General features: G+C 40.4%; 1 protein-coding gene across 22 annotated transcripts in view; it reads right to left on the minus strand.

Annotated features, from left to right (window-relative positions):
* ROBO1 (roundabout guidance receptor 1) overlaps nucleotides 1–23001 on the minus strand; it is a 1128624-nt gene that overhangs the window by 397170 nt on the left and 708453 nt on the right. For 2 of the 22 annotated variants that reach the window (XM_072738108.1, XM_072738099.1), the window contains exon 1: nucleotides 6305–6714. The exons of 18 other annotated variants lie outside the window; for them this stretch is intronic. In XM_072738108.1, the coding sequence (XP_072594209.1) occupies nucleotides 6305–6359 (55 nt within the window). In that variant the 5' untranslated portion in view covers nucleotides 6360–6714. Of the gene's footprint in view, nucleotides 1–6304; nucleotides 6724–23001 lie in introns of those variants that run through there. 2 more of the 22 variants (XM_072738101.1, XM_072738110.1) reach the window with 2 other exon arrangements.

The following is a 23001-nucleotide window of genomic DNA, read 5'->3' on the forward strand; positions in this document are numbered from 1 at the left end:
AGCATCTGCCTTTGGCTCAGGTCATGATCCCAGGGTCCTGGGATCAAGTCCCGCATCAGGCTCCTTGCGGGCAGCCTGATTCTCCCGCTGCCTATGTCTCTGCTTCTCTCTTATGAATAAATAAAATCTTAAAATATATATTTTTTCCAGTAAAAAAGACTAGATCTAAACTAAAAACTAGATCCCCCAAATTCATGGTGTTTTTAGGAATCAAAAGTCTACTCATCCTTATATGCTGCATACAAATCAATCACGTGACATAAAAAGAACATACTCCCACTTAACAGAACCACACTGCTCCGTTGACATTTGCTCGTAGCCATTGAAGGTGCTTTTAACGCTTCATTTAAGTGTCAAACTAGGTGACGGGCATTAAGGCTATAGGTTATTCTGCATCAAACTAGTAGCTAAAGAACATTTTCAACAATTGTTACCTTCCATACATTCTCCTCTAAATAACAAAATGAATTAATTAAATAAAATAAGCAGATACTCATTTTCGGCTCCAAGCCATGGACAGCTGTGAACACTGCAGAGGTACTTTTCTCATTGAATGAAATCAGAAAGCTATGCACAGTCAAGCTGTTCAAAATATTGTTTTATGTGTGGAACAACATTGTCATAAGATGTTTGGAAGCCAAGTAAAATCTCAGAAGTAAGGGATTCTGTAGCAGCCTGTTTTGGCTGAAGGGAAATGAGACTGAGCTCTCCCATGAAGCAAGCAACATGACACCTTCCAGTGTTAGTAATAGCCTTTTGGATGGTTAAAAAAAAAAAAAAAAATTTTTTTTTTTTTAAAGAAAAGAGCAGAGAGCCAGAGAAAGGCAAGGAAGTGAAGATCAAAGTTTATCTCCCTGTACACTAGAGATAATCTTTTTTCTTCCTCTTCAACAGCAAGATTGAAGGAAAGGACTGAAGATGGAGGGAGAAGGGGAAAAAGAAACCATGCTAATCCAGAAATGTAAAGAAAGGAGGTGGTCTTTTGATCTCCACAGGACGGCAACTTTATTGGCTATGCATAAGCAGTTTCCAACCAGCTGATCAACCAGGTATTAATGCTCAACCCTTCCATGATCAGTAACCATGAAGTGAGTCATCTGTGAACAGCAGTCAAGCAGAAGGCTCATCTACTACTAAATGACTGCCAGCTCATGCCCAACATAGAGGGGAAGAGCAACCCCAGGGGAAATGATTGTCTCTCCACAGGCTCTTCCTTGACGAGTGCCAATTATTTGCCTTGGGACTCGGAGCAAAATCTTTCTAATGTGCCTGAATGAGAATGGCATTCATTTTCCAAAATACAGCTTGGAATCTGTGTGCTTCTGCATCACCAGCAGTCAGTCTTTGGACTTCTGTTCAGTCACTTCTTTTAAGCATGCTGGACAAATGCAGACCTGATAAAGGCTAGATGTGAATCGGTTCAATGTAAAGAACTGATTGTCTTGCCTGGTGATCTAAAAATTTAAAGACCATTTACTTAATGGCAGGAAATGGCAGGAAAAAAATGCCCCCTTCCAGAATTTCAAGTGTTCAAACCACAGTCTTGTTTAGGTGGATTTTTGGATGAGTTTTAACATTAAATATATATATATATATATTAAATATATATATATATATATATATATTTAAAACCATAATCTTTCTTTTTAAAATATTTCTTTTCTCTCTTTCACCTGAGAAAGTACATGGTGGTTAAGAGTTTTGGAATTAGCTTGTTTCAAATCCCTGCTCTTCCACTTCTCCTAACCTCTCAGTGATGTAGTTTCTACAGCTATAAAATAAGGATAAAGTAATACTTTATCACTAACAGTACTTATGTCATAAGGTTCCTATAAGCATTAATAGGATAAAGATGAATGCTCAATAAATGATAACATGTCTTCAGAGCAACAGAAGTAGACATTGTAGAGTTTCTTATGGTACCCCAAAATGCAAATTTCATATCATTTTTTAATGATTTTCTTCTTTTACTTTACTGATCTCCTCTAACCAAAAATGTTATGATACAGAAGTCAATTACCCACTTTTTCACTCCTTTATATAAATCAAGGTAGTCAATATTCTAAAGTTTTGTTAGACATAGCTTAAGAAAACTATTCTATGAACTTAAAGATTTAAATATTTCAAACTGCTTTTGGTTCTAAAAATACAAGGTATCTAGTTCTTTATATAGTTGCTAAATATAGAATGTACACACAGACATCAAGTTTTCAGAAATCCACTTTTCAGATTTGCTTTTTATAATGTATATGGTCAGAGGGTGTGGTTAGACATGGCTGCTCTCTCCACCTCTTCCTAATAGTTTAAAACTAGTTTAATTCTGGATCTATTTCCACTACACTTCTCTTGACTTCTGCTTCTGTTTCACTTTTTTTCCCTTTCTTATTACCAAATTTCTTAATTTATTCTCACAGACTATCTTAGATCTAATTTTAAGTTGAATAACAACTTTGATTCTATTCTTCTATAAGAAACCAAGCCTGCCAAAGCTGTTATACTTTAAAGAAGTAAACATTCTTAAAAGGTCCAAAAATCAACATGAGCATTACCTTAGTATCTTTTACCAACACAAATGACACAAGAAGATTCAACTATTTATGATCTTCACCAACAAGCTGCGATTCTACATTTCTTCCTCATCCCATCCCTGGTACCAGCATTTTTAATTTTAGATATCTGCTCAACGTCAAATAAACAAACAACCGTCACTGTAGGTTTGAAATATCATTTTTTAACAGCTTAACTCACACAAGAATATTTCATTTGACATAGTGAAGACTAAGGGAAAACTTCAGGTAAACTTTCTGTTCTAGATTTTAACCATAACTATCTTACGTGTTAGAGAGCTCATCACCAAGAAATAAGGATATCTTAAAAGATGTCACAGTTTTCAGGTAAGTATATTTAAATGCCAAAAAAGTTTATTTAAAAAAACTAATAAGAGGGGCAGCCCTGGTGGCTCGGCGAGTTAGCGCCACCTTCGGCCCAGGGCGTGATCCTGGAGACCTGGGATGAAGTCCCACGTCAGGCTCCCTGCATGAAGCCTGCTTCTCCCTCTGCCTCTGTCTCTGCCTCTCTCTGTGTTTCTCATGAATAAATAAATTAGTAAATCTAAATAAATAAATAAATAAATAAATAAATAAATAAATAAATAAATAAACTAACTAACTAACTAATAAGAAACTGTCGGACTCACCAACGAATCTTGTGCAGAGGTCTTGGATGAGGAAAGACCAGAAACCCAGATGAGTGGCTCTGCATAGTGAAACTTATCTAAAAAGCATCCCTCTTCTCAAGAGAAAAAGATCCCCCACGCACACATCAAAAGAAAAAAAAGGAAGGAGGAAGAAAGATAGCACTGCATATTTTTGCTTTATGTGAAATTGAGATCTCATCCTAAATTTGAACTGAAGGTCAATTACTTTTTCTCCTTAAAATCGGGTTTTATAAAATGGAGTTGAGAAGAGGAAGTCAACCAGGGAAGAATGTTTAGAATCAGTCCCTGAGAGATTGCACAGATTCTTTTTCTTCAGTGCTACCCCAACGGCTCCACTCACCAAAAGTCTAGCTATCCACAGAAAAGAACACGCAGATATATAAACTCACTAGAGACGTTTACCTTAAAAAAATGAATTTCTGAGTACTCATTTTTTTTCCAAAATCTGTTTTCTAAAATAAAAACAGTTGTGGCATTTGATTAATAAATAAAAGGCTACAGAAAGCAAACTCAAACAGAATGTTTGATGTTAAGTATGACATCAACACATCAAAATGGTTTTTAGTCTTTTTTGAAGAAAACTATAAAACATTGTTAGGTTGGCATCCAAGTTAAAAAAAAAAAAAGAAGAAGAAAAAGAAAGAAAGAAAAAAAAGAAGAACTGACAACCAATAGATACTTTTACAGGTTAAATCTTGTTGAAGGCACCTTACCCCTCAGTACACTTTGATTTATTTAAGCTCACCACATTTCTCTTAAATACACTCCATTAACAAGTGATAGACTGTGATCTTAGGCTTGAGGCAAGATATGAAACACAATCTTTCAAGAACTTCATTCATTCCCTGCCCAGGTGTCTTGAGCACACCCAACTCTAGTCACTTATCTGAGTTCTGTGAAGTTTTATTCAAATCAATAGTGTGGCTTTAGAACAGCACACTGTCAGGAAATCACCCCAGCAGCCCAGCAATTTGGCCTCCCAAATCCTAGTCCTAGTCCTAGTCCAAGTCATAGCAGGAGTGAAAGTCATCGGAGGAATGATAAAGAGCTTCAGGTTAAAGAGGAGAAAGCACTTCCCAAAGACGCCTCTGCCCTGCAACCTGGTGAACGAAGCAGACGGACACTCCTGTGGGGAAAACTCAGGCTTATTAAAAGTCATCTGTGACTTAAATGGAAAACTAAATTAGAAACAGCAAAGCCAGACATCAGTTAAGCTTTAAGATTAGAAATGCTTCCTATCTGTTTAAATTACAAACCTCAGATACTAATTAATCAAGTTATTAAATCTGAAAGGATTGTACACACACCCCCACACCTGCAGCCCCCCGATATTTCCCCAAGACAGAATTTGCACACTGATGCGACCAGCCTTCAGTGATACCCTATTAGTGTGACCCTATCTTTAATCTACAGACGTGATAAAATGTCCCAACATATACAAACTCAGCTCAAACAGTGACTAAAGATCATTAATCCCCCTATCTTCAGGAATCTGCCCCTCCAGTCATTTATCACACTGACACTTCACTTTACACACGTGAATAAACTTTAACTGAGAAGGTGAATCAACAAAAATCTCAAAGGTATCTGAAGCTGTAAATTAAACTAGGGGGAGACACAGCAAAGAGAGACAAATAGAGAGATCAGGTCCTAATGTTTTTGATTTGCATCCACGGCTGGCCATGGGGGTGGGGAACCTATTCAGTCCTTCAGATCTGCAAACTAAGGGGAAAAAATTAAAAAAAAAAAAACAAAAACTACATTACAGAAAAGGGAAGCTGAAAGTAAGGAGAGGCAATCCCTAAGAGTGGGTTTAATGTATTCATCTATTCACTGTGAAATATATAAAAACTTGAGTTTTCTGTTGTCTTCAAAGGAATAACAATTTAATGAAGTCCTTAGTTTAACTGCAACTGCTCCTGTTACTCAGGAAGCATATGCAGTGGGCTAATTCTTTTAGGGATCTGCTATCACTTAGCTGACGTGCATTTTTCTCTTTTTCGGATTTCATTAAGTAAAATCCTTGGTCAAAATAAATATAAACCATAGCCGTGGACCGCGAAAAGCAAAAACCCACCTTTCAAAACTGTTTCATAATCATGAAAATTGAGTGACTCAAAGTTACAGGCCCTGATGCAACTTGAAGCTCGGTATTCAACTATTAAAAAAAAAAAAAATCCCCTGAGGTGTATTGTGTGTGTGTGTGTGTGTGTGTGTGTGTGTGTGTGTGTTAAGGCCTGAAACTGGAGCCTTGATTGAAACCAGAATCTACCAAAAGGGAAGAAAGAAAAGTTGAGTCGTGGCTCACCCTTAGTAAAAGTTTCTTAGGGAACGTGAAGAAAACTATTTTAGGTGATAGAAGGACCTCATCGCAGCATCCTTCCAACACTTCATATGGAGAGACTCAGTCCCACCGTGTAATTAATCGCCAAAATCCTAAATTCCGCCTTCTGCTTTTCCCTCGCCAAGGAAGATTCCCCGGCAACTGCCTGTTCCCCTCCAGATACTTGGAACTGCCTGTGTTCCTCCTAAAGCCAGCCAGGCAGAGGGGCGAGCTGGTATCCCCCCGTAAGGAGGGGTTATTTCCTGAAGTTTCTTCAGCATCGAATTTAATTACAGACTTTGGTTGCGTAAAACAACTACTAATAATCCCTTGGACTGGGAAGGGGGGGGGCGACCCGGGCGACCGGGTTCGGGAACCCTGGCGGGTCTCTGGGCCCCAGGTTCCTGGGGCGCACATGTCCCTCTGCGGGGGAAGGGGGAGAGGATGAAGGTCACGTTGGCTCATCCTGAGGTCGCCCCCCCCGCCCCGGAGCTCAGACCCTGCGAGCGCCCGGAGCGGCCAGGCGGGCCCTGAACTTGGCAAGAGGCTCGGGGGTCTCGGGGGATGGGGGCAAAGGGCCGACCCCAAGTGCAAACTAAGAACGACCCTTCCGGCTTAAAGCCCCGCCGGGGCTCGCACCCCTCCGGCCTTCGGAAGCGAGAGGCCGCCGAAACGCAGCCCGGGGTCTGGGTCCGGGCGGTGGGACGGGGCGCGCGGGGGGCGCGGGGCGTGCGGGGCGCGGGGGGCGCGGGGGGCGCCGTTACCTGAGCAGAGACAGAGCAATCCGAGGAGGTAAAAGCGAGCAGGCTCCGCGATCATTGTCCTCGGGTGCGTCCTGCGTGCAGTCTCATGCCAAGAGGGGAGCGGAGATGGGGTCCCCGAGGTCAGAGGCCGCGCACCGCACGCACCGCACACAAAGGCTTAATTTAAGCAACGTGGGTCGATCCGCCAAGTTTTCGGGGACTGCTGGCCGGCCTCTCCGGGCGCCTGTCGTGCCGCCGAGCCCTTCGCAGACCAGCAGTTCCGAGGTGGGGCTCGGGCTCGGGGCTCGGGGCTCGGGGCTCGGGGCTCGGGCTCGGCCACTTCCAGGGGCCGCGCAGGGCGCACAACAAAGGGCCGAGCGGACCAGCAGCCGCGGCTTCCTGCCCGCGGGCCCCGCCGAGCCTCCCGGCGCGCGCCCCACGGCGAGCCCGAGCGCCGCGGCGAGGGCAGGCGCGGCGAGGGCAGGCGCGGCGAGGGCAGGCGCGGCGGCGGCGAGCTTGGGGCGTGAGGCCCGAGCCGGGAAGTGGCGAGCGCCCGAGCGCGGCTCCGGCTACAGCCCGGCGCGGTCCGCGGCTGGCCCCCGGCGGCGGCGAGGGAGGCGGCCGAGGGGCGCGGGCGGCTCGGGTGCTGGGGGAGCGCCTGGGCGCCGGGGCGCGCGGCCGGACGAGCGGGTGCGGCGACGGCGGTGGCCCGGGCCGGCCCCTGCTCCCATCACCGGCGGGAGGCGCACGGCACCGGGGCCAGCGGCCGCTGCGCGGGCACACGCGCGCCCCCCCGGGGCCCCCGGCGCCGCGCGGCGCTCACCATCGCCGGGTCCCTCGCCCGCTGGGGCCGCGACGGCGCCGCGCGAACTTCCGAGGGCGGCCCCGCACCCCGGCCGCGGCGGCTGCGGAGAGGCGGCCCCGACAGCGCGGCGCGGGCGGAGCGGGGGCTGCTGCGGGGGGAGCTGCTGCGGGAAGCAGGGGGAGCTGCTGCAGTGGGAGCTGCTGCGGGGAGCAGGGGGAGCTGCTGCGGGAGCGGGGGGAGCTGCTGCGGGAGCGCCCGAGCCCCGCCGAGCAGCCGCGAACTGCGGGCTCCCACCCGCCGCCGCTCCGGCCCGCCGGCCTGCGGTCCCCTCCGCCCCCGCCGCTCCCGGGGCCTGCCCCTCCCCGCCGGCCCGGAGCACTTAAAGGGGCCGCGCAGCCCCTCCGCGCCGCGCCCCCGCCCCCGCCCCCGCCCCCGCCCGTCCCGCGCGCCGCCCGCGCCTGTTGCCCTGCCCGGGCCGCCGCGCCGACTCCGCCCGCGGGTGAGGACGCGCGCGCTCGCGACCCGAAATCCAAACCCCGGGGACCTCGCCCGGTCCCTCCCGCCCCCCCCGGCTCCCCTGCACCTTTCTCCAAATGGAACCTCCCAGCCAGAGACTCCAGAAAACCCTCCTGGTCCTCTTTAACCTCTTCCTTACCACCGCCCCGAGTTGGAAGAAACTGCTGGAGCCCCCCTGCGCCGGTGCGCGCTCTCACTCCTGCCTTTGATGGAACGGGGCAAAGACGCCTGTAGGGCCGGAGGTAGAGCGGGGACCCCCGCCTGCACCGGCCGCACGCCCGGCCGCGAGACCCTGGGGCACCCGGTCCCGAGGTCACTAGAGCTGCAGCCGTGGGCCGTCCTGGCCGGTCCGTCCGACCCGAAGGGCACGGCAGTGAGCCAGGGGGTCTTTTCTTTGTTTCACCGAGAGCCTCTCCTTCAAGTCCTAGAGTGTTAACAATGGGGGAGTAACTCTGAAATAGGGACGAATGCAATAAAAAAAAAAAAAAAAGAAAAGAGAAAAAAAAATCCTTGACTATCCCCAAGTTTGCGGTTATAAGGGAAGACATTCAGCATTGTCTAAACCAGCGGGTCTACACCCCATATACCCCCCCTGAAACCCCAACCCACCAGTACTACTTCTGTTATCATGCCAAATCTCAGTTATCCCTACTCAAAAATAGAGACGCTTGAGATATTAACACATTTTAACAAATCATACCCAAACCAAACTAAACCTGGCATATCTGAGGAGCAATCTTGCACTCATTCACTTTTTTTTTCTATCAAGTAAAACACTGTATGCAAAACACCTGAGACATGGTGTGTGCCCAATAAATGGTAAATGTTGGTATTTAGAACTGTTCTTTCAAGCGAATCACTACCTGTACAATATGTACAATAATTTCAAACTTTGAAATTTGGTATCTATCTCAATATACCAGACCTGGTTTCAGGGGTGATCTCTGGAAAGGAGAACTGCATGCTAGAAGGGGTGGGGGTGGGGAATGGGGATGGATTGGCTCTTTATGCTGTTGTGCTGCTTCTCTATTTTTTTTTTAAGTGAGCACAAGCATCACCTAATGAAAGATAATCTTTTAAAAGCAAATTATACATTCATTATACATTCATTTTGGTTGTTGCTCCTACAACCAATGACCATGGAGCAGCATTGTGAAGAAAGAAACTCTGGTTAATAGCACCTCTCTCTGAAAGTGAAAGATAGTTTAATCCTGGGAAAGTTAACTGCAAATTCAGTAAACAGGCTGGAGATAAGAATTCAAAGACTCCAACCAAAATCTGTCCAGCACTAAAAACAAGAATGTGCCATAACTGCTGGAAAACATACATTGATTTGGTCCTTGTGAAAGGACATTTAGTGAGAAAGGTAGAATGCATCTTTTTTTTTTTTCCCCTTGGGATAAAACATGCTTGTAAGATAAGCTTACCCACTAACAGAAAATAAAAAAAAGGTAGAGCATGGTACTTGAGAAAGAGAGAGGAAAAAAATCCTCCAAATATTTTAAATAAAGATTTTGGGGAGAATCCCTGGGTGGTTCAGCAGTTTAGCGCCTACCGTTGGCCCAGGGTGGTGTCCTGGAGTCCCAGGATCAAGTCCCACATCCGGCTCCCTGCATGGAGCCTGTTTCTCCCTCTGCCTGGGTCTCTGCCTCTCTCTCCCTGTCTCTCATGAATGAATAAATAAAGTCTTAAAAAAAAAATAAAGATTTTTAACAACCACTTAGTAAAAAGTGTGTACTTTTAAATACAAACCAGAATAGGTAAGAGAATCCCTAGTTCATTGTTTTCCAAAGTGGATCTTCTGGTCTCTGGAAGTTTGCTAAAATTTCTCGAGTTTTCCTTCATTGATCTCATTATCATTGAGTGGAAACCATTTGAATACTCCTTTCAATCCAATCCTTTTATTTTTCACCCTCAGTTGGCAACAACCCCTCCCCCCATCTCCTCTATCTTACCCTTAGAGATTATATTACCTAGGAGTCAGCAATAAGAATCCTCAAGGAGTTAACTTCTGAGGAGTCCCTGATGAGGACTATTATCACGAACACATATGCTGGCCCTTTCTTCTTCCTCTGTCTCTTGCAAAGTATACTTTTCCGTCAATTGTATCAGTAAAAGTGGCATCAGAAGACAAGAATTTGTATTCAGAAGATATTAGGGATATATTAAGAAGTGGAACTCAAAGTACCTGAGAACTTTTGCAACTCCTTTCTTCCACGCACTTACTTACTCTTACTTGTGCAAAGAAACACTGGATAAATGTCATCTATGTGCAGGAACCAGTAAAGGGCCCTATAGTGGCACGATTCAAGTAGAAACTCAGTCACCCGGCCCTCAGAGCTCTTATTATATAGCAAGCTACACAAGCTCCAGAGTAGAACCTATCAGAAGGAGTAGAGACAGCATGTCATTAGGGTTAAATGATAGTTCAGTCACTCCTGGAGATGGGTGAATCATAGCAACCAGTCACCTCTCCACTGCTACTCCTGGAGAATACATTACTGTTAGAGTTCATAAAATGTTCAATGTGTCTGTATGACTATGTGTGCAAGTGTGAGTGTGTACACATGGATACAATGTCTACCTGTGTCAGTCTGTAGGCAACTCTGACACACAATAGAACTCTGACAAATAGCAAGGTAAGGAGAAAATGTCTTCATTTTCACTCAGAAACTATTCTGATCACCATGATCTGAATGAGTCACAAATTCTAAGTTTCCGTTTACAAAATTCCGATCTCATTTGGAGCTTGTGAAATTCAGGATCCCTAAAAAGTCTCCCTGAGAATTTTGAGGAAACCCAAAAATAACATACTCCAATAGTTATGTGAATGGGGCTTCTTGGACAGTAAAGATTCTGGAGCTGTGTTAATCTCTGAGGTTGGTCTGATCTGATTTTATCTTTTATGGGGGTAGTCGCAGGAACTCAGGAAATAACAAAATTCCCAGGCTCCCTCCTGGGATTCCAGATATCACTTACCCAGATCAATGGGAGCAGGCTAGAGTTCCTAAGGAAACTACAAACCAGAACATTGCTCTCTCTTCGCCTCTTAGGAAGAAGCCTTAGAATCAGACCGCGCCAGAGTCTGGGATACTGTTGGAAGTTCCAGGAGATCTGCTCAGAGGCAGCGTAATACAAACCATACACACTACGGCTGTGCTGCATATTCCAACAGACTATCTCTCAGGGTCCAACAGCTATCTTAGCAATTTTCACACGAAACTGCTGAATAATCTGTGAAATCTTTAATATCTAAGTTAATGAACTAGGTTGAATACTTTAATATTTGAATATTTTTTTCTAAGTTTGGATATATAAGAGAAGTTTCATGCAGGAGTGGTGGGTGGTTCAGGCAGTTAAGCAAGGGGCTCTTGATTTCAGCTCAGGCCTTGATCTCAAGGTCATGAGTTCAAACCCAGCGTTGGGCTTCACCCTGGGTGTGGAACATACTTAAAAAAGAGAGAGAGAGAGAGAGAGAGAGAGAGATATCCCATTCAATAAAGCAACCTAAAGTAACTCTAATAAAGGGAGAATAAACACATCTGTTGGAAACATCTACTGTTTTGGGAAGCCGTGTCTCCTTAGTAAACATTGTTCAGTCTGTGCCATGCTACTCAGGTAACAATATCTCTAATCCTCTATTCCTAACAATTAAGAACTTCAGCTTTCCTCACTAAACAGCATATGGTCATTACTTTGGGGAAAAGTTTGTTTTGTTTTTTTTTTGTTTAATTGAGCAATAGAGTATTGCATACTGATTCTAGCTGCCATATGTGATAGCAACAAGTCACACGTAATAAATCACATATAGCGGGGTATAGATTTAACATGCAATGGCAATTCAAGGAAGAGAGAAATAATTTAGGATTCGAGCAGTAAAAAAAAAAAAAATGAAAGAATGGTAGGTAGGATTTCAAAATATGCCTTAGCTTTTTTCATGAAAGAATAAAGTTTACCATGATGCTTTCTCTTAAGAGTATAGAGGACACATTTTAACAGCATTACCTTTGTTTGTTTGCTTCTCTGCCTTTTAGAATGTGTGATATTGCCCCCCCACCCCCAACCCCCACCCCCGCACTGGGAACCATAGGGAGAGGAGAGAGACTTCCTGGGTTATCTGTCTTCACTTACTTAAAGACTTACTGTGATGTTACCTGGGCCAGTTTCTTCACTACACGGAAGAGCGGGATAGGACTCTGTGAGTCTGTCTCTAAAGCTCATTAAAACGTATCAACTATGATGCACTCAAGCTTCTGTGGAATTGCTGTCAGTGTACTTGCCTTTTAGCATCTCAGCATCCTGGGGACATTGTGAATGTTCTAAACCTAGGGGCTATATTGCTAAATCCTTTCCGTAGGACCTGGGACCTTAACTATTAGCAACATAGGTCTCACTAGAATTTACTCCTCTGATATTAGCAATTTGTTTTTGAAGATGAAGGAGGGGACACTGGGATTGATTGAGGGCAATATTTTGGGCCCTTTAGATACTGCCTTGACCAAATCCTCACCATGATTATGTTAGGTGGTATTATTATCCTAACTTAGGGATCAGGTTGAGACAGTAAATCATTAACTGAAGGTCCAGGGGTGTGGAGGTCATGGATCTTATATTTAAACTCAGCTTGTTTTGAACCAAAGCACGTGGGAGCAGGCATTTTGGGGAGGGTGCAGTTTCATGGAAGGATAGGCCTGGGAGACTTTGAAGTCAACATTTGGAAGGATTTCCCAAAGCCTTTAATATGCAAATGAGCTTGTGAGTCCCCAAGGGAAGAGCATCTGGAAAAACCCTGGCTTTTTAGTAAACATTGCCCCTCCACACCACACAGCTACTATAGTAGTATCTCCAATGCTCCCTGACCAGATTGCATATGTTACTTATGTGGGGGGGAATTTTTTTGTCTTGAAATGAGCAATGCAGTCTTCCTTACTGAGAAAGGCTGTAAACTGAAATGACTGCACTTCCAGGCCACACTTCAAAGAGCAGCCAGAGGGATCCTGTTGAAACCTGAGTCCACCGTGTCTCTGCTCTGCTTCGAAGCCTCCTGTGGTCTCCCTCCCACATAGAGTGGAAGCTCACTCTTCCCCAACAGCATCTCCTTACCCCCATTGACTTGCCAGTGCTTGTTCTGCTCCCATGCAGGGGCCTTTGTGCCATTCTGGAGTGTTAGCAGGCCACCACCTGCCCCGATTTTTTTATTCTTCCTCTGGCTTGAATCCTTGCTTCCATAAATCTACAAACCCACTCTTTCCTCTCACATCTTTTAATAAAAATCAAACGTTCCCAGAGAGTATTTTTCTGACCACCAATTATACAACGGCATCTTAACACCATACTTTTCATACTCATGTCATGCTTTATTTTTCAGATTTGTTTCGTTTTTCTCAACAGAGAGCTTACCCCATCTAGGACACTACATATATATTTCTTTATTTTTGTTGACTACTTCATTCCTCTTAAAATATTATATGGAGTCAGGAATTCTTGACTATTTTATTCACTTTTCTATTTCTATCCAGAGCCTAGTACCTCTTAGACACTCAAATGTTTGTGGAATGAATGAATAAATGAAGGAACAAGTCATATTTCATGGTTAATATATCTTTTGAGAAAGCCTTCTTTAAAGAACCTATTTCTGTAGTTCTAAAGTATATTTTCTCTAATATATAGTTCTATTATTTATTCAATCATTAACTTTATAATTGAGAAACCTGAAGCCTAAAGAAACTGACTTTCCCCCAAACACTATTTTAGTTTTAATTTAGTCAAAACCAGAACCCAGGGCGCAGATGGTTAAGCGTCTGCCTTCGGCTCAGATCATAATCTTCGGGTCCTGAGATCAAGCCCTGCATCAGGCTCCCAGGGCAGCAAGGAGTCTGCTTCTCCCTCACCTGTCTTGCCCCCTGCTCTCTCTTTTTCTCAAATGAATAAGTGAAATCTTTTAAAAATAATAAAAATAAAAACAAAAAAATCCCAGTCCTCTCAGTCATGAGAGGTGCACCTGGGTGGTGCAGTCGGTTAAGTGGCAGACTTCACTTTGGCCTGGGGTGTCTCAGGGCCTTCACCTCAGGGTCATGGATGGAGCTCTGTGCTCAAGGTTAAGTCTGCTTAAGACTCTCTGCCCCTTCCTGCTCTCTCTTTCCCTCTCAAATAAATAAATAAATCTTAGTAATTCATGAGATTTCTTTCCACTGAAACAGATTAATCAGAAACCTTTGGACAAGATTATTTTTTTCTTTTAAAGTATTTATTTATTCATGAGAGGCACACAGAGAGAGGCAGAGACACAGGCAGAAGGAGAAGCAGGCTTCCTGTGGGGGGCCTGAGCCTGATGTGGGACTCAGTCCCAGGACCCTAGAAACATGACCTGAGCTGAAGGCAGACGCTCAACCACTGAGCCACCCAGGCGCCCCGGACAAGATTCTTTACCTTTGGAATTCATTCATCAGTAGATACACTATAATACATATTATATTATTCTATATAATATATAGTGAAGTTTGCATATTTCTGACTTATCTTTTAAAAAATTTAAAGATCTTCACCTCCTAATAGCATAAACTAATAACAGCCAACATTTATATAGCATTATGTGCTAGAAGTACTGTATTCTTAGTATTTTATGTATTCTGACTCATATGTCCTAAATTCTCATAAATACATTATTTGATAGGTTACTACTATTATCCTATTTTATGTGTGAGGAGATAGAGGATGTTCAGCTATTATGAGGATGAACACATATTTGAAACTTGGCTACTTGAATTTATCCCTACACCAGATCATTAGATGCAAATAAAAGCTTTTGCTTAAAGTAATGTTATTCTTACAGATTTGGTTCTGGTTGAAAAAAGCTATCACGGTGCAACTTTGTTTTGTTTGTTTAGAGATCAACTTTCATTTTGGGAATGAGTACAAGAAAGTGACTCTGAAGTATACGCATCTGTAGTTCTACTTCTATATGGAATTTAGATGTTTAAATCTTTTTTATTTTATATACAAAATGTTCAAAGGGGTTTTTGTTTCTCTTAACTCTGAAGAGAAGGCATGAAAAAATATACAGTACAAGTCTTTTAGGAACTTCAAAATATATTGAAAAACATAAAGATGCATATATATTTATATCTTACCACAGAATTTTGCTATCTTTTGGTTCTTACTTCCAGATATATCTGGTACGAAGCATATACTATACTAATCATGAATTAAAATTCTCTTAAATTGGGATCATAGTTAACAGCTGCACAGCTGAATGAAACACTCTATAGGCCTACAATTTGAACACAAATTGACTATTTTGTAAGTAATTTACATTATATTTAATTCTGCAGATGTGTTTTACAAAACTGTTTAAAGTTTTTGGGGTTTTATTGCTTTTTAAAAAATCCTTTCAAGAAATATTTAGAAGATTGAGGTACATATGTTGGGACTTATGTCTCATTTGTACCTTCATATGTTTAGCCCCACCTCTGCTTTATTTATTCTGAATAATGTTTTACCTAGTTCTAAAAGTTATTTTAATCAGTTCATTAATGAAATATTATGTTGACTTGAAAAACATCTTGAAATTCTATTAAGCGTTTCCTATTTTCCGGGTTATTTTCTGGGTCAGCAAATTAAAAGTAGACCTACATATTTAATGTTATATTAACTAGAAGAAATAAAGTATTCAAATTTATTGTAAGTACTACTACTACTAACAACATTAATAATAAGGAATTAATTAAATTGTAGCATTGCACGTCATTTGGAAAATTTTATGTTATTTATTTTACAGCCTATTAATGTATTTTTCTCTTATGGTTTATGAAAAAATGACTTCTCGTTTGAAAAGCTAAATTGGGGCTTTGGAATTTAATAGCTGCCTGGTGTGATTGAGGCCTAGGATTCTAAATCTGGAGGTGCTCATTCTTGTGGATAAATACTGACTCTATATCCCACAATTGTCATTGAGGAACAATCTGCTGTTGAAATTGACATGAAATGTAAACCTACTGTCTTAACAACAAGGATAATTATATATTTTCCCAAGAGTTTAATCACCTCCTCTCTAGTGCCCTGGCCACATTCCAACAAAATCATCCAATTCCATTATTCTAACTAAAAGTCTTTGTTGATTTGATCTAATCTCATCTTCTCAATTTCCTATCACTATCTACTACTTAAAAGCTGCTTTATCACACCTACCAGCTAGAATTTCACTGGTACAGTACATATCTTGTTGCATTTATGTATCATATCAGTATCTTTGAAACAAAACAGATGTTTGCTGAAGCCAGTAAAACAACCTTACCAAAAAGATATCACATGAAAATTATTCAAAGATTTCTAAACATTAATTTTTAGTTACAATGCTTCAACTACAAAGTAAAAAAAATATTATGTGAATTTGGCATGTCAATGTTTTGCCACAATTTTTCTTAGATTACATACTATAAGTAACATGGTTGTACTCAAATGCTATTTGGTTCTAATGTGGTTTCATTTAATTTTCTTCAAAATATAGGAATAATGCATTTACAGAACATTTGGAAAATACCCTCCAAACCCAAATTTATAATAATTCACTCAAGTATCATCACATAAGCTATCAACACTTTATTGGATTGTCTTCCTTCCTTCCTTCCTTCCTTCCTTCCTTCCTTCCTTCCTTCCTTCCTTCCCTCCTTCTTTCTTTCCATCCTTCCTCCCTCCCTCTGTGTGTAGAGACTTTTCTTCTTACCATATGGAATAATACTCTAAAAACTGCTGTATATAACCTACATTTTCACTCAACAATATGTCATGACAATTTTTCCGTGTCATAAATTATTCTTTAACACCATCATTAAAAGGATAAAATAGAATTCCATCACATGAATGTACTAAAATACATGTAACTGAACATAAAGACTCCTAACTCTGGGAAACGAACTAGGGGTGGTGGAAGGGGAGGAGGGCGGGGGGTGGAGGGGAATGGGTGACGGGCACTGAGGCGGACACTTGACGGGATGAGCACTGGGTGTTTTTCTGTATGTTGGTAAATTGAACACCAATAAAAATTAATTTAAATAAAATAAAATACATGTAACTAATCTCCAATGGTTAAATATTTAGGTTATTTCCAATTGCCACTAAGATGTATAGAATCTGAATCTTAAAAAAGAAATCGTATTAGGATATTGTCTTGCTGGTAAACAGTTAATACATTTCATTTTAATCACAGATATTCTATGAAGCAAACCATGCTTCCCACAATTTAAGTGACTTATTGTTTGGAGTTACCAGGCAGCTTGTTCAAATGCTCTTAGAACCAACATAGGTAGGTGTTAAAGATCACAGACAACAATAAAGAACTATTAGACAATTCTTAACACCTAAAATTTTCACCTTTTTCCCAATAGAATTATTTGCTCAAGGAGTGCCTTTTGTTTTCATTACAACTGATTAATAATTGAAAGTGTTTGTATTTCACAGGTATGCTTGATTTCACAGGCTTTGTATTTCACACCAGAAAGTAAACTTTGTTCTTTAGCAAGGGCAATAAATCAAGACCTAAGGCTTTTCCTAAACAATTACCTTTGAGAAAAAGTATAAACTAAAGGACAATTCATTATTTTGCTAATTGTTCTTTCCAGCTGGAAGTGTACACTGTTTAACATATGGCTATCATAACTACAGACAATGACCATATAATGTGACCATACATAAATACACTAGTCTAAATAGGATCAACCTAGATGTATTGTGTGCATCCTAATTTATCCAGATCATATTATTTTGGTTAACATACATAGTCATCTATTCATTTTCCTCTAAATTCCACATGGGGCTCATCGTAGAATAGGAGTTTGAAAAAATGTAACTATCTTCCCTTTCCTGGTGAAATATGAACCATAAGGTTAGAATAATTAGAGAAAAGACATCAATTCCCATATTGGATGCCTTATTATTTGAAGATAAAATGCCATTATTTCTTGAGGGTGGTAATGTTATCACTATTTATTTATATACTTATTTTGAGAGAGAGAGAGCGAGAGCACCCACACGGTGGTGGGGGTGAGGGCAGAGGAACAGTGAGAGAATCTTTAAGCAGACTCTCCACTCAGAGTGGATCCTAATGAGGTACTCTATCTCAAGACCTTGAGATCATGACCTGAGCCGAAATCGTTAGTCACTTGACTGAATCACCCAGGTGCCCCAATTTTATCACTTTTTAAATATGAGATCTTTAGGGGTGTCTGGGTGGCTCAGTGGTTGAGCATCTGCCTTTGGTTCAGGGCATGATACCGGGGTCCTGGGATCTAGCCCCGCATCAGGCTCCCCACAAGGAGCTTTGTCTCTGCCTATGTCTCTGCCTCACTCTCTGTGTCTTTCATGAATAAATAAATTAAATCTTAAAAAAATAGATCCTTATATGGAAAATCTATGTTTGAAATAATTGTGGATTTTTTTGTAAGTTCTGCTTAGGTCATAGAGCAATATACAGAACACTTGGCAAAGTCTAATTAATAAACCAAATTATCCACTACTCTAGATTTTTCTGATCTTGCTCCCTTTAATATTTCACAACAACAAGAATTTTTGAAAAGGTGATTGTGAATATTAAGATGTTTCTTTCAACATGTTTATGCATCCTAGAACATCATTAAAGGTATTTCCCAGGTGGAAACTATGTGATTAATCAGGGAGCAGAACAGAGTCTGGAGAGCTTGCCTTTTAGTTCAGACTTTCCCTGGGTAACTCTTCATTTTTTAAGTTAGATGAAAGTCTCTTTCCCAGAAAGCCTTCCCAGACCTGCCATTCCCCACCTTCCCTGATAGGTCAGCTGTCTCTGTAAAATGCTTAGATACATTTGGACTATTTCTTCATAGCACTGATCACAAATAATTGCTGTAAAAGTAAGTCTTTTAAGCCTGCCTCCTCTGCCTCCACAGTGGCTGTAATGACTTCTGACTGTTCACCAATAGCATTTTAGCTCTTATCAAAGTTCACTTTGATAAGTGAATGTGACTTTGTGCTTATGCTTCTGTATAATATACTAAATTTTGAAAAAATATTTAGCTAGACTAAGAGGAAGAATAAGAAGAAAGTGTAAATGCAGGCATATGGGCATTAAATCTAACTACACAATTCCCTTGGACATTTTATTTTATTGATTTATTCTATTTCAGTTTTCTCAGTAGGGGAGGTGGTATCATTTTGTCCCCTCCCCCTGGCCTGGGAAATATTTGACAATGTCTAGAGACATGTGTGGTTGTCACACTAGGTGGAGAAGGGATAAAGGGCTACTGGCATCTAGTGTATAGAGGAAAGGGATATAGGAAACATCTCACATTATATACAGGACAGTTCTTCACCCCCAACAAAGAACAATTGGGGCCAATATGTCCGTAGTATCAAGATTGATAAACACTGTTCCAGTCTAGCTCAATACATTCTAAGGGGATTTTTTTTTCTTGTGAGGATTAAATAAGAGAGTAGACATGTGTCTTATAAATGGGGTACAGTTAGGTTCTAAAGTTTTTTTTGTTTTGTTTTGTTTGTTTAATTCATGGGAGACACACACACACACAGAGGCAGAGACACAGGCAGAGAGAGAAGCAGGCAGAGGGAGAAGCAGGGTCCATGCAGAAAGCCTGATGTGGGACTCGATCCCGGGACTCCAGGACCACGCCCTGGGCCGAAGGCAGGCGCTAAACCACTGAGCCACCCAGGGATCCCCAGGTTCTAAAGTTATTAGGCAAGCTATATTGTGTACCAACTGTAAAGGGAAATATTGTAAATAACATAAAATTGAATGCAAACACAGCCAAAGCATTATGAAATGCTTATATACCTTAAAATAGACAATTTAATTACATCTTTCTGAAAATTGCAATCTAGCCTATTTAAAGAGGCATATTTATTCAATAATATGTTATTTACTTCTGTCTATACTTGGAATGAATAGAGTAAGAAGGATGATACTTAAAGATAAGGCAAACTGGAAAGTTGAATTGGTGTGGATTACACCAGGTATGTGCTATTGACAGGGATCAGAAAGCTGTTATGGTCATAATTCCTAAATGCTACAAACTTGACATGATGCAAAGAGTATTAGCAAAATTTTGCTGTTGTGTGGACATGAATTTGAATGAGCATATAGTAAACATTGAATGAGCATATAATAAATATCTGTTATGTTTCAAAGCATATAATATACTTTTATTTATATTTCTTTAGTAAGAAAAACAAGCTTATAATATTTATACTACTCATCTTCCAGTGAACTACAAGATAAGGGGGTGTCCAAGGAAAATTCAAAGTTGAGAGTATTTAGTGTTTATTTAAACTTTGCTCTCTGGGGGCATCTGTGTGGCTCAGTTGGTTAAGCGTTTGCCTTTGGCTCAAGTCATGATCCCAGGACCAAGTGTTCAGGGATGGAGCCCTTGGTCGGGTTGGGCTCTCTGCTCAGCAGGGAGTTTGCTTCTCGCTCTGGCTCTCCTGCTCATGCTCACTTGCTCTCTCTCTCTCTCTCTCTCTAATAAATAAAATCTTAAAAAAAACAAACTTTGCCATTTGGGGTGATAGTGATAGTTTGGTGCAAACTTAGGACAATGACGAGGTACAATATTTGTTTCTAAAATGCATAAAGAGATCTCTGTCACTGACTAGCTGGGTGACCTTGGACATGTCTCTTAATATCTCTAAGATATTTTATATTAAGTTATATTAAGTTAATTTTTAAGCCTTTTATATTAAGTTAAAAGAATAATAGCTCTTACCTCATGGGGGGTGTGAGGATTGAAACAGATAATATGCATAAAGTGCTTAGCATAGTGCTTGGAATATAGTAAGCAAAGGTTACATATCAATTGTTATGATTTACTGTGAAAAAGAGCATTATCCTGGGAACCTCAGGATTAAGTTTACAGTTAGTAGAAGACCACAAACATGTATTTCTTTTAATTTAAAAAAAGTTATTTTTTCATTTTTAAAATAATTGAGCAATGTGTATAAAGTTTGTTGCTAAAAAAAGTGTTCCAAAAGCCATAGAGCTTAAAAGATATCTGTATAGAATAACATTTTTTTAAAGATTTTATTTATTCATTTATTCATGAGAGAGAGGCAGAGACACAGGCAGAGGGAGAAGCAAGCTCCATGTAGGGAGCCGAACGTGGGACTTGATCCTGATCCCGGTGGTTCTGCAGGATCACACCCTGGGCTGAAGGCGACGCTAAACCGCTGAGCCACCCGGGTTGCCCAAAATTAAACTTTCTGTGGTATATAGGAAATGCAATGGGCTGAGAGGTTATTGATATAATATTCTCAAAGTATATCCCCTCTTAAAGGCTATGAAAATAAGTAAACATGATTTTTAAAGCAATTAAGAATGAAACTTTCCAAATTAGGAATTTAAAAAATGTATAATATTTTATTTTATTCTATGACAAAATGATAAAATCTGTTTAGAATAGTATATCATTACAAGTTCAGAAATGTACAAGCTGACTTATAGAGGGCACAAAGCCAAGAGAATGAACATAAAACTCTCAATGTCTATATTTAACTGTCATGAAATGAGCTTTCTAATGCTTATTTATTTGTGAGTAGATGAGGCTTAAGGGCAGAAAACAGTAGCTTCTAGAATCAAAGAATCAGTTACTTAAGGCTAGGAGGTTCAGAGATATTTTCTCTGACATTACTATATATATATATATAAAATTAACTCTCCAATACATAGTAAGGAGTACCAAAAAACTCCTTCAGAACCAATTTGGTCTTGAGAGAAAATACTACTTTGTATTTAAATTAGATTTTATCAAGATTTCCCTCACATTGCATGGTGTATAAGTAATCCTCATACATTCTTTAAGAAGTAGATTTTTGTAGTCCATCATAAAATCATTTTAAAACAATAATTAATATAATATAATAAACTGAGCTTTAAACATGAGGCTTAGTACTTTATGGGAAACCATTTACTTGTAAAACATAAATAACTCGAGTTATTCTTTTAACTCAAAGATAATTCTCTTCATGTCCTGCCACTATGAAATGGGTAAAAGAATCTCCCAATACAAACCTCTTTACAAATATTGGGAATTTGTAGTGTTTGAAATTCCCTTCAAGACTGGATTACGTTTTTCACTAGGATATTTCTTAGTTCATGCATGTTCCCTTGGACTAATTTTAAAGTTCACTCTAGTTAATAGTAAATTATCAAAACATAATTCAAAATTCAAGGCGCGTGCACACACACACACACACACACACACATTTTGATGAGGAAGTTCACAGTAGGTCTTTTTCTATTTTATTTTTGTAACTTCATCAATAAAGTAAAATACCTTCTCCATGACCTGTTTCAATTGGCTGAGGGTGTTTAGTATACAATGCTCTGTTGCCCTCTGCTGGCTGAAAAATGATAAATAAAAACTTCCCATCTGCTCCTTAACTATATATAGGGGGCCATGGAAAACAACATGAGAAATAAAGACATAGTTCAAAGGTATAAAACAGTACATTAGAGTGATAGGAAATAAAAAATGAATTTCTAGAACATTCTTAGCATGTTTCAAAAAGTCCCTAAATTTGGGTTATTTTTAATTAGTTTTTGTATTAGCTCAATAATGTGATTATTTTATATAACCCTAAACACTCATTAATTTTAAAAAATGCTCTATTCCATTATATTAAAGTGATAATTACAGTACTTATAGTTGTCTAGGAATCTCCTGGGGTTTACCGACAGGATGTCTATGATGTTCTAATCACCAACATGTTTGTGGAATATTTTTATAATGATATTATGATATGTCTAGTATGATTTTATTTTTGTAAAGAATTGTTTTTTATCTAGTTGAAAAAATATCCTCAACATATTTTCAGTAAAAATGTAAAGAGCTGGATATTAAATTTCTCCTGTACTAATTAAGCAAGTGATTTATGGTGCACATTTCCTTCTCTTTTAGAAGATTCTTTGTTACTACTCACATCTCACTGAGGAAAAAGTAACATCAGTGTATTATGATGCGTAAATTTTTTAATAAAAATAGCAGTGACAGTGCCCCAAGGAACATAAAAGGCATAGACTGATGAATTTACCTGGTTTCATTTTTGCACGGCACGCTGCTTTAATGCTTGATTACATTTATTTCAAAAACATTTCTAAAGAGTAACCTTACCATCCATGGCAGAAGAGTCAGACTTTATTTTTAAGGGGACCTCGCTGGTTTTCCTAAAACATACATGGGTTAAAAGTTGAAAACAAAGCTGTCACTGTTTTTTTCAGAATTTTGGCCTGGATATTGAATCTGGGATTTATTTTATATTTTCAATAGTTTCTCTCAGCTACAATATAAGTTGAAATAATCTGGTTTTCATTTCTCTGAGTATATTTCTTTGGAACATTTATAAAACTTGGGTCACGGTT

The sequence above is a fragment of the Vulpes vulpes genome, chromosome 15 (genome assembly GCF_048418805.1).
Source record: "Vulpes vulpes isolate BD-2025 chromosome 15, VulVul3, whole genome shotgun sequence".
Taxonomy (NCBI): domain Eukaryota; kingdom Metazoa; phylum Chordata; class Mammalia; order Carnivora; family Canidae; genus Vulpes; species Vulpes vulpes.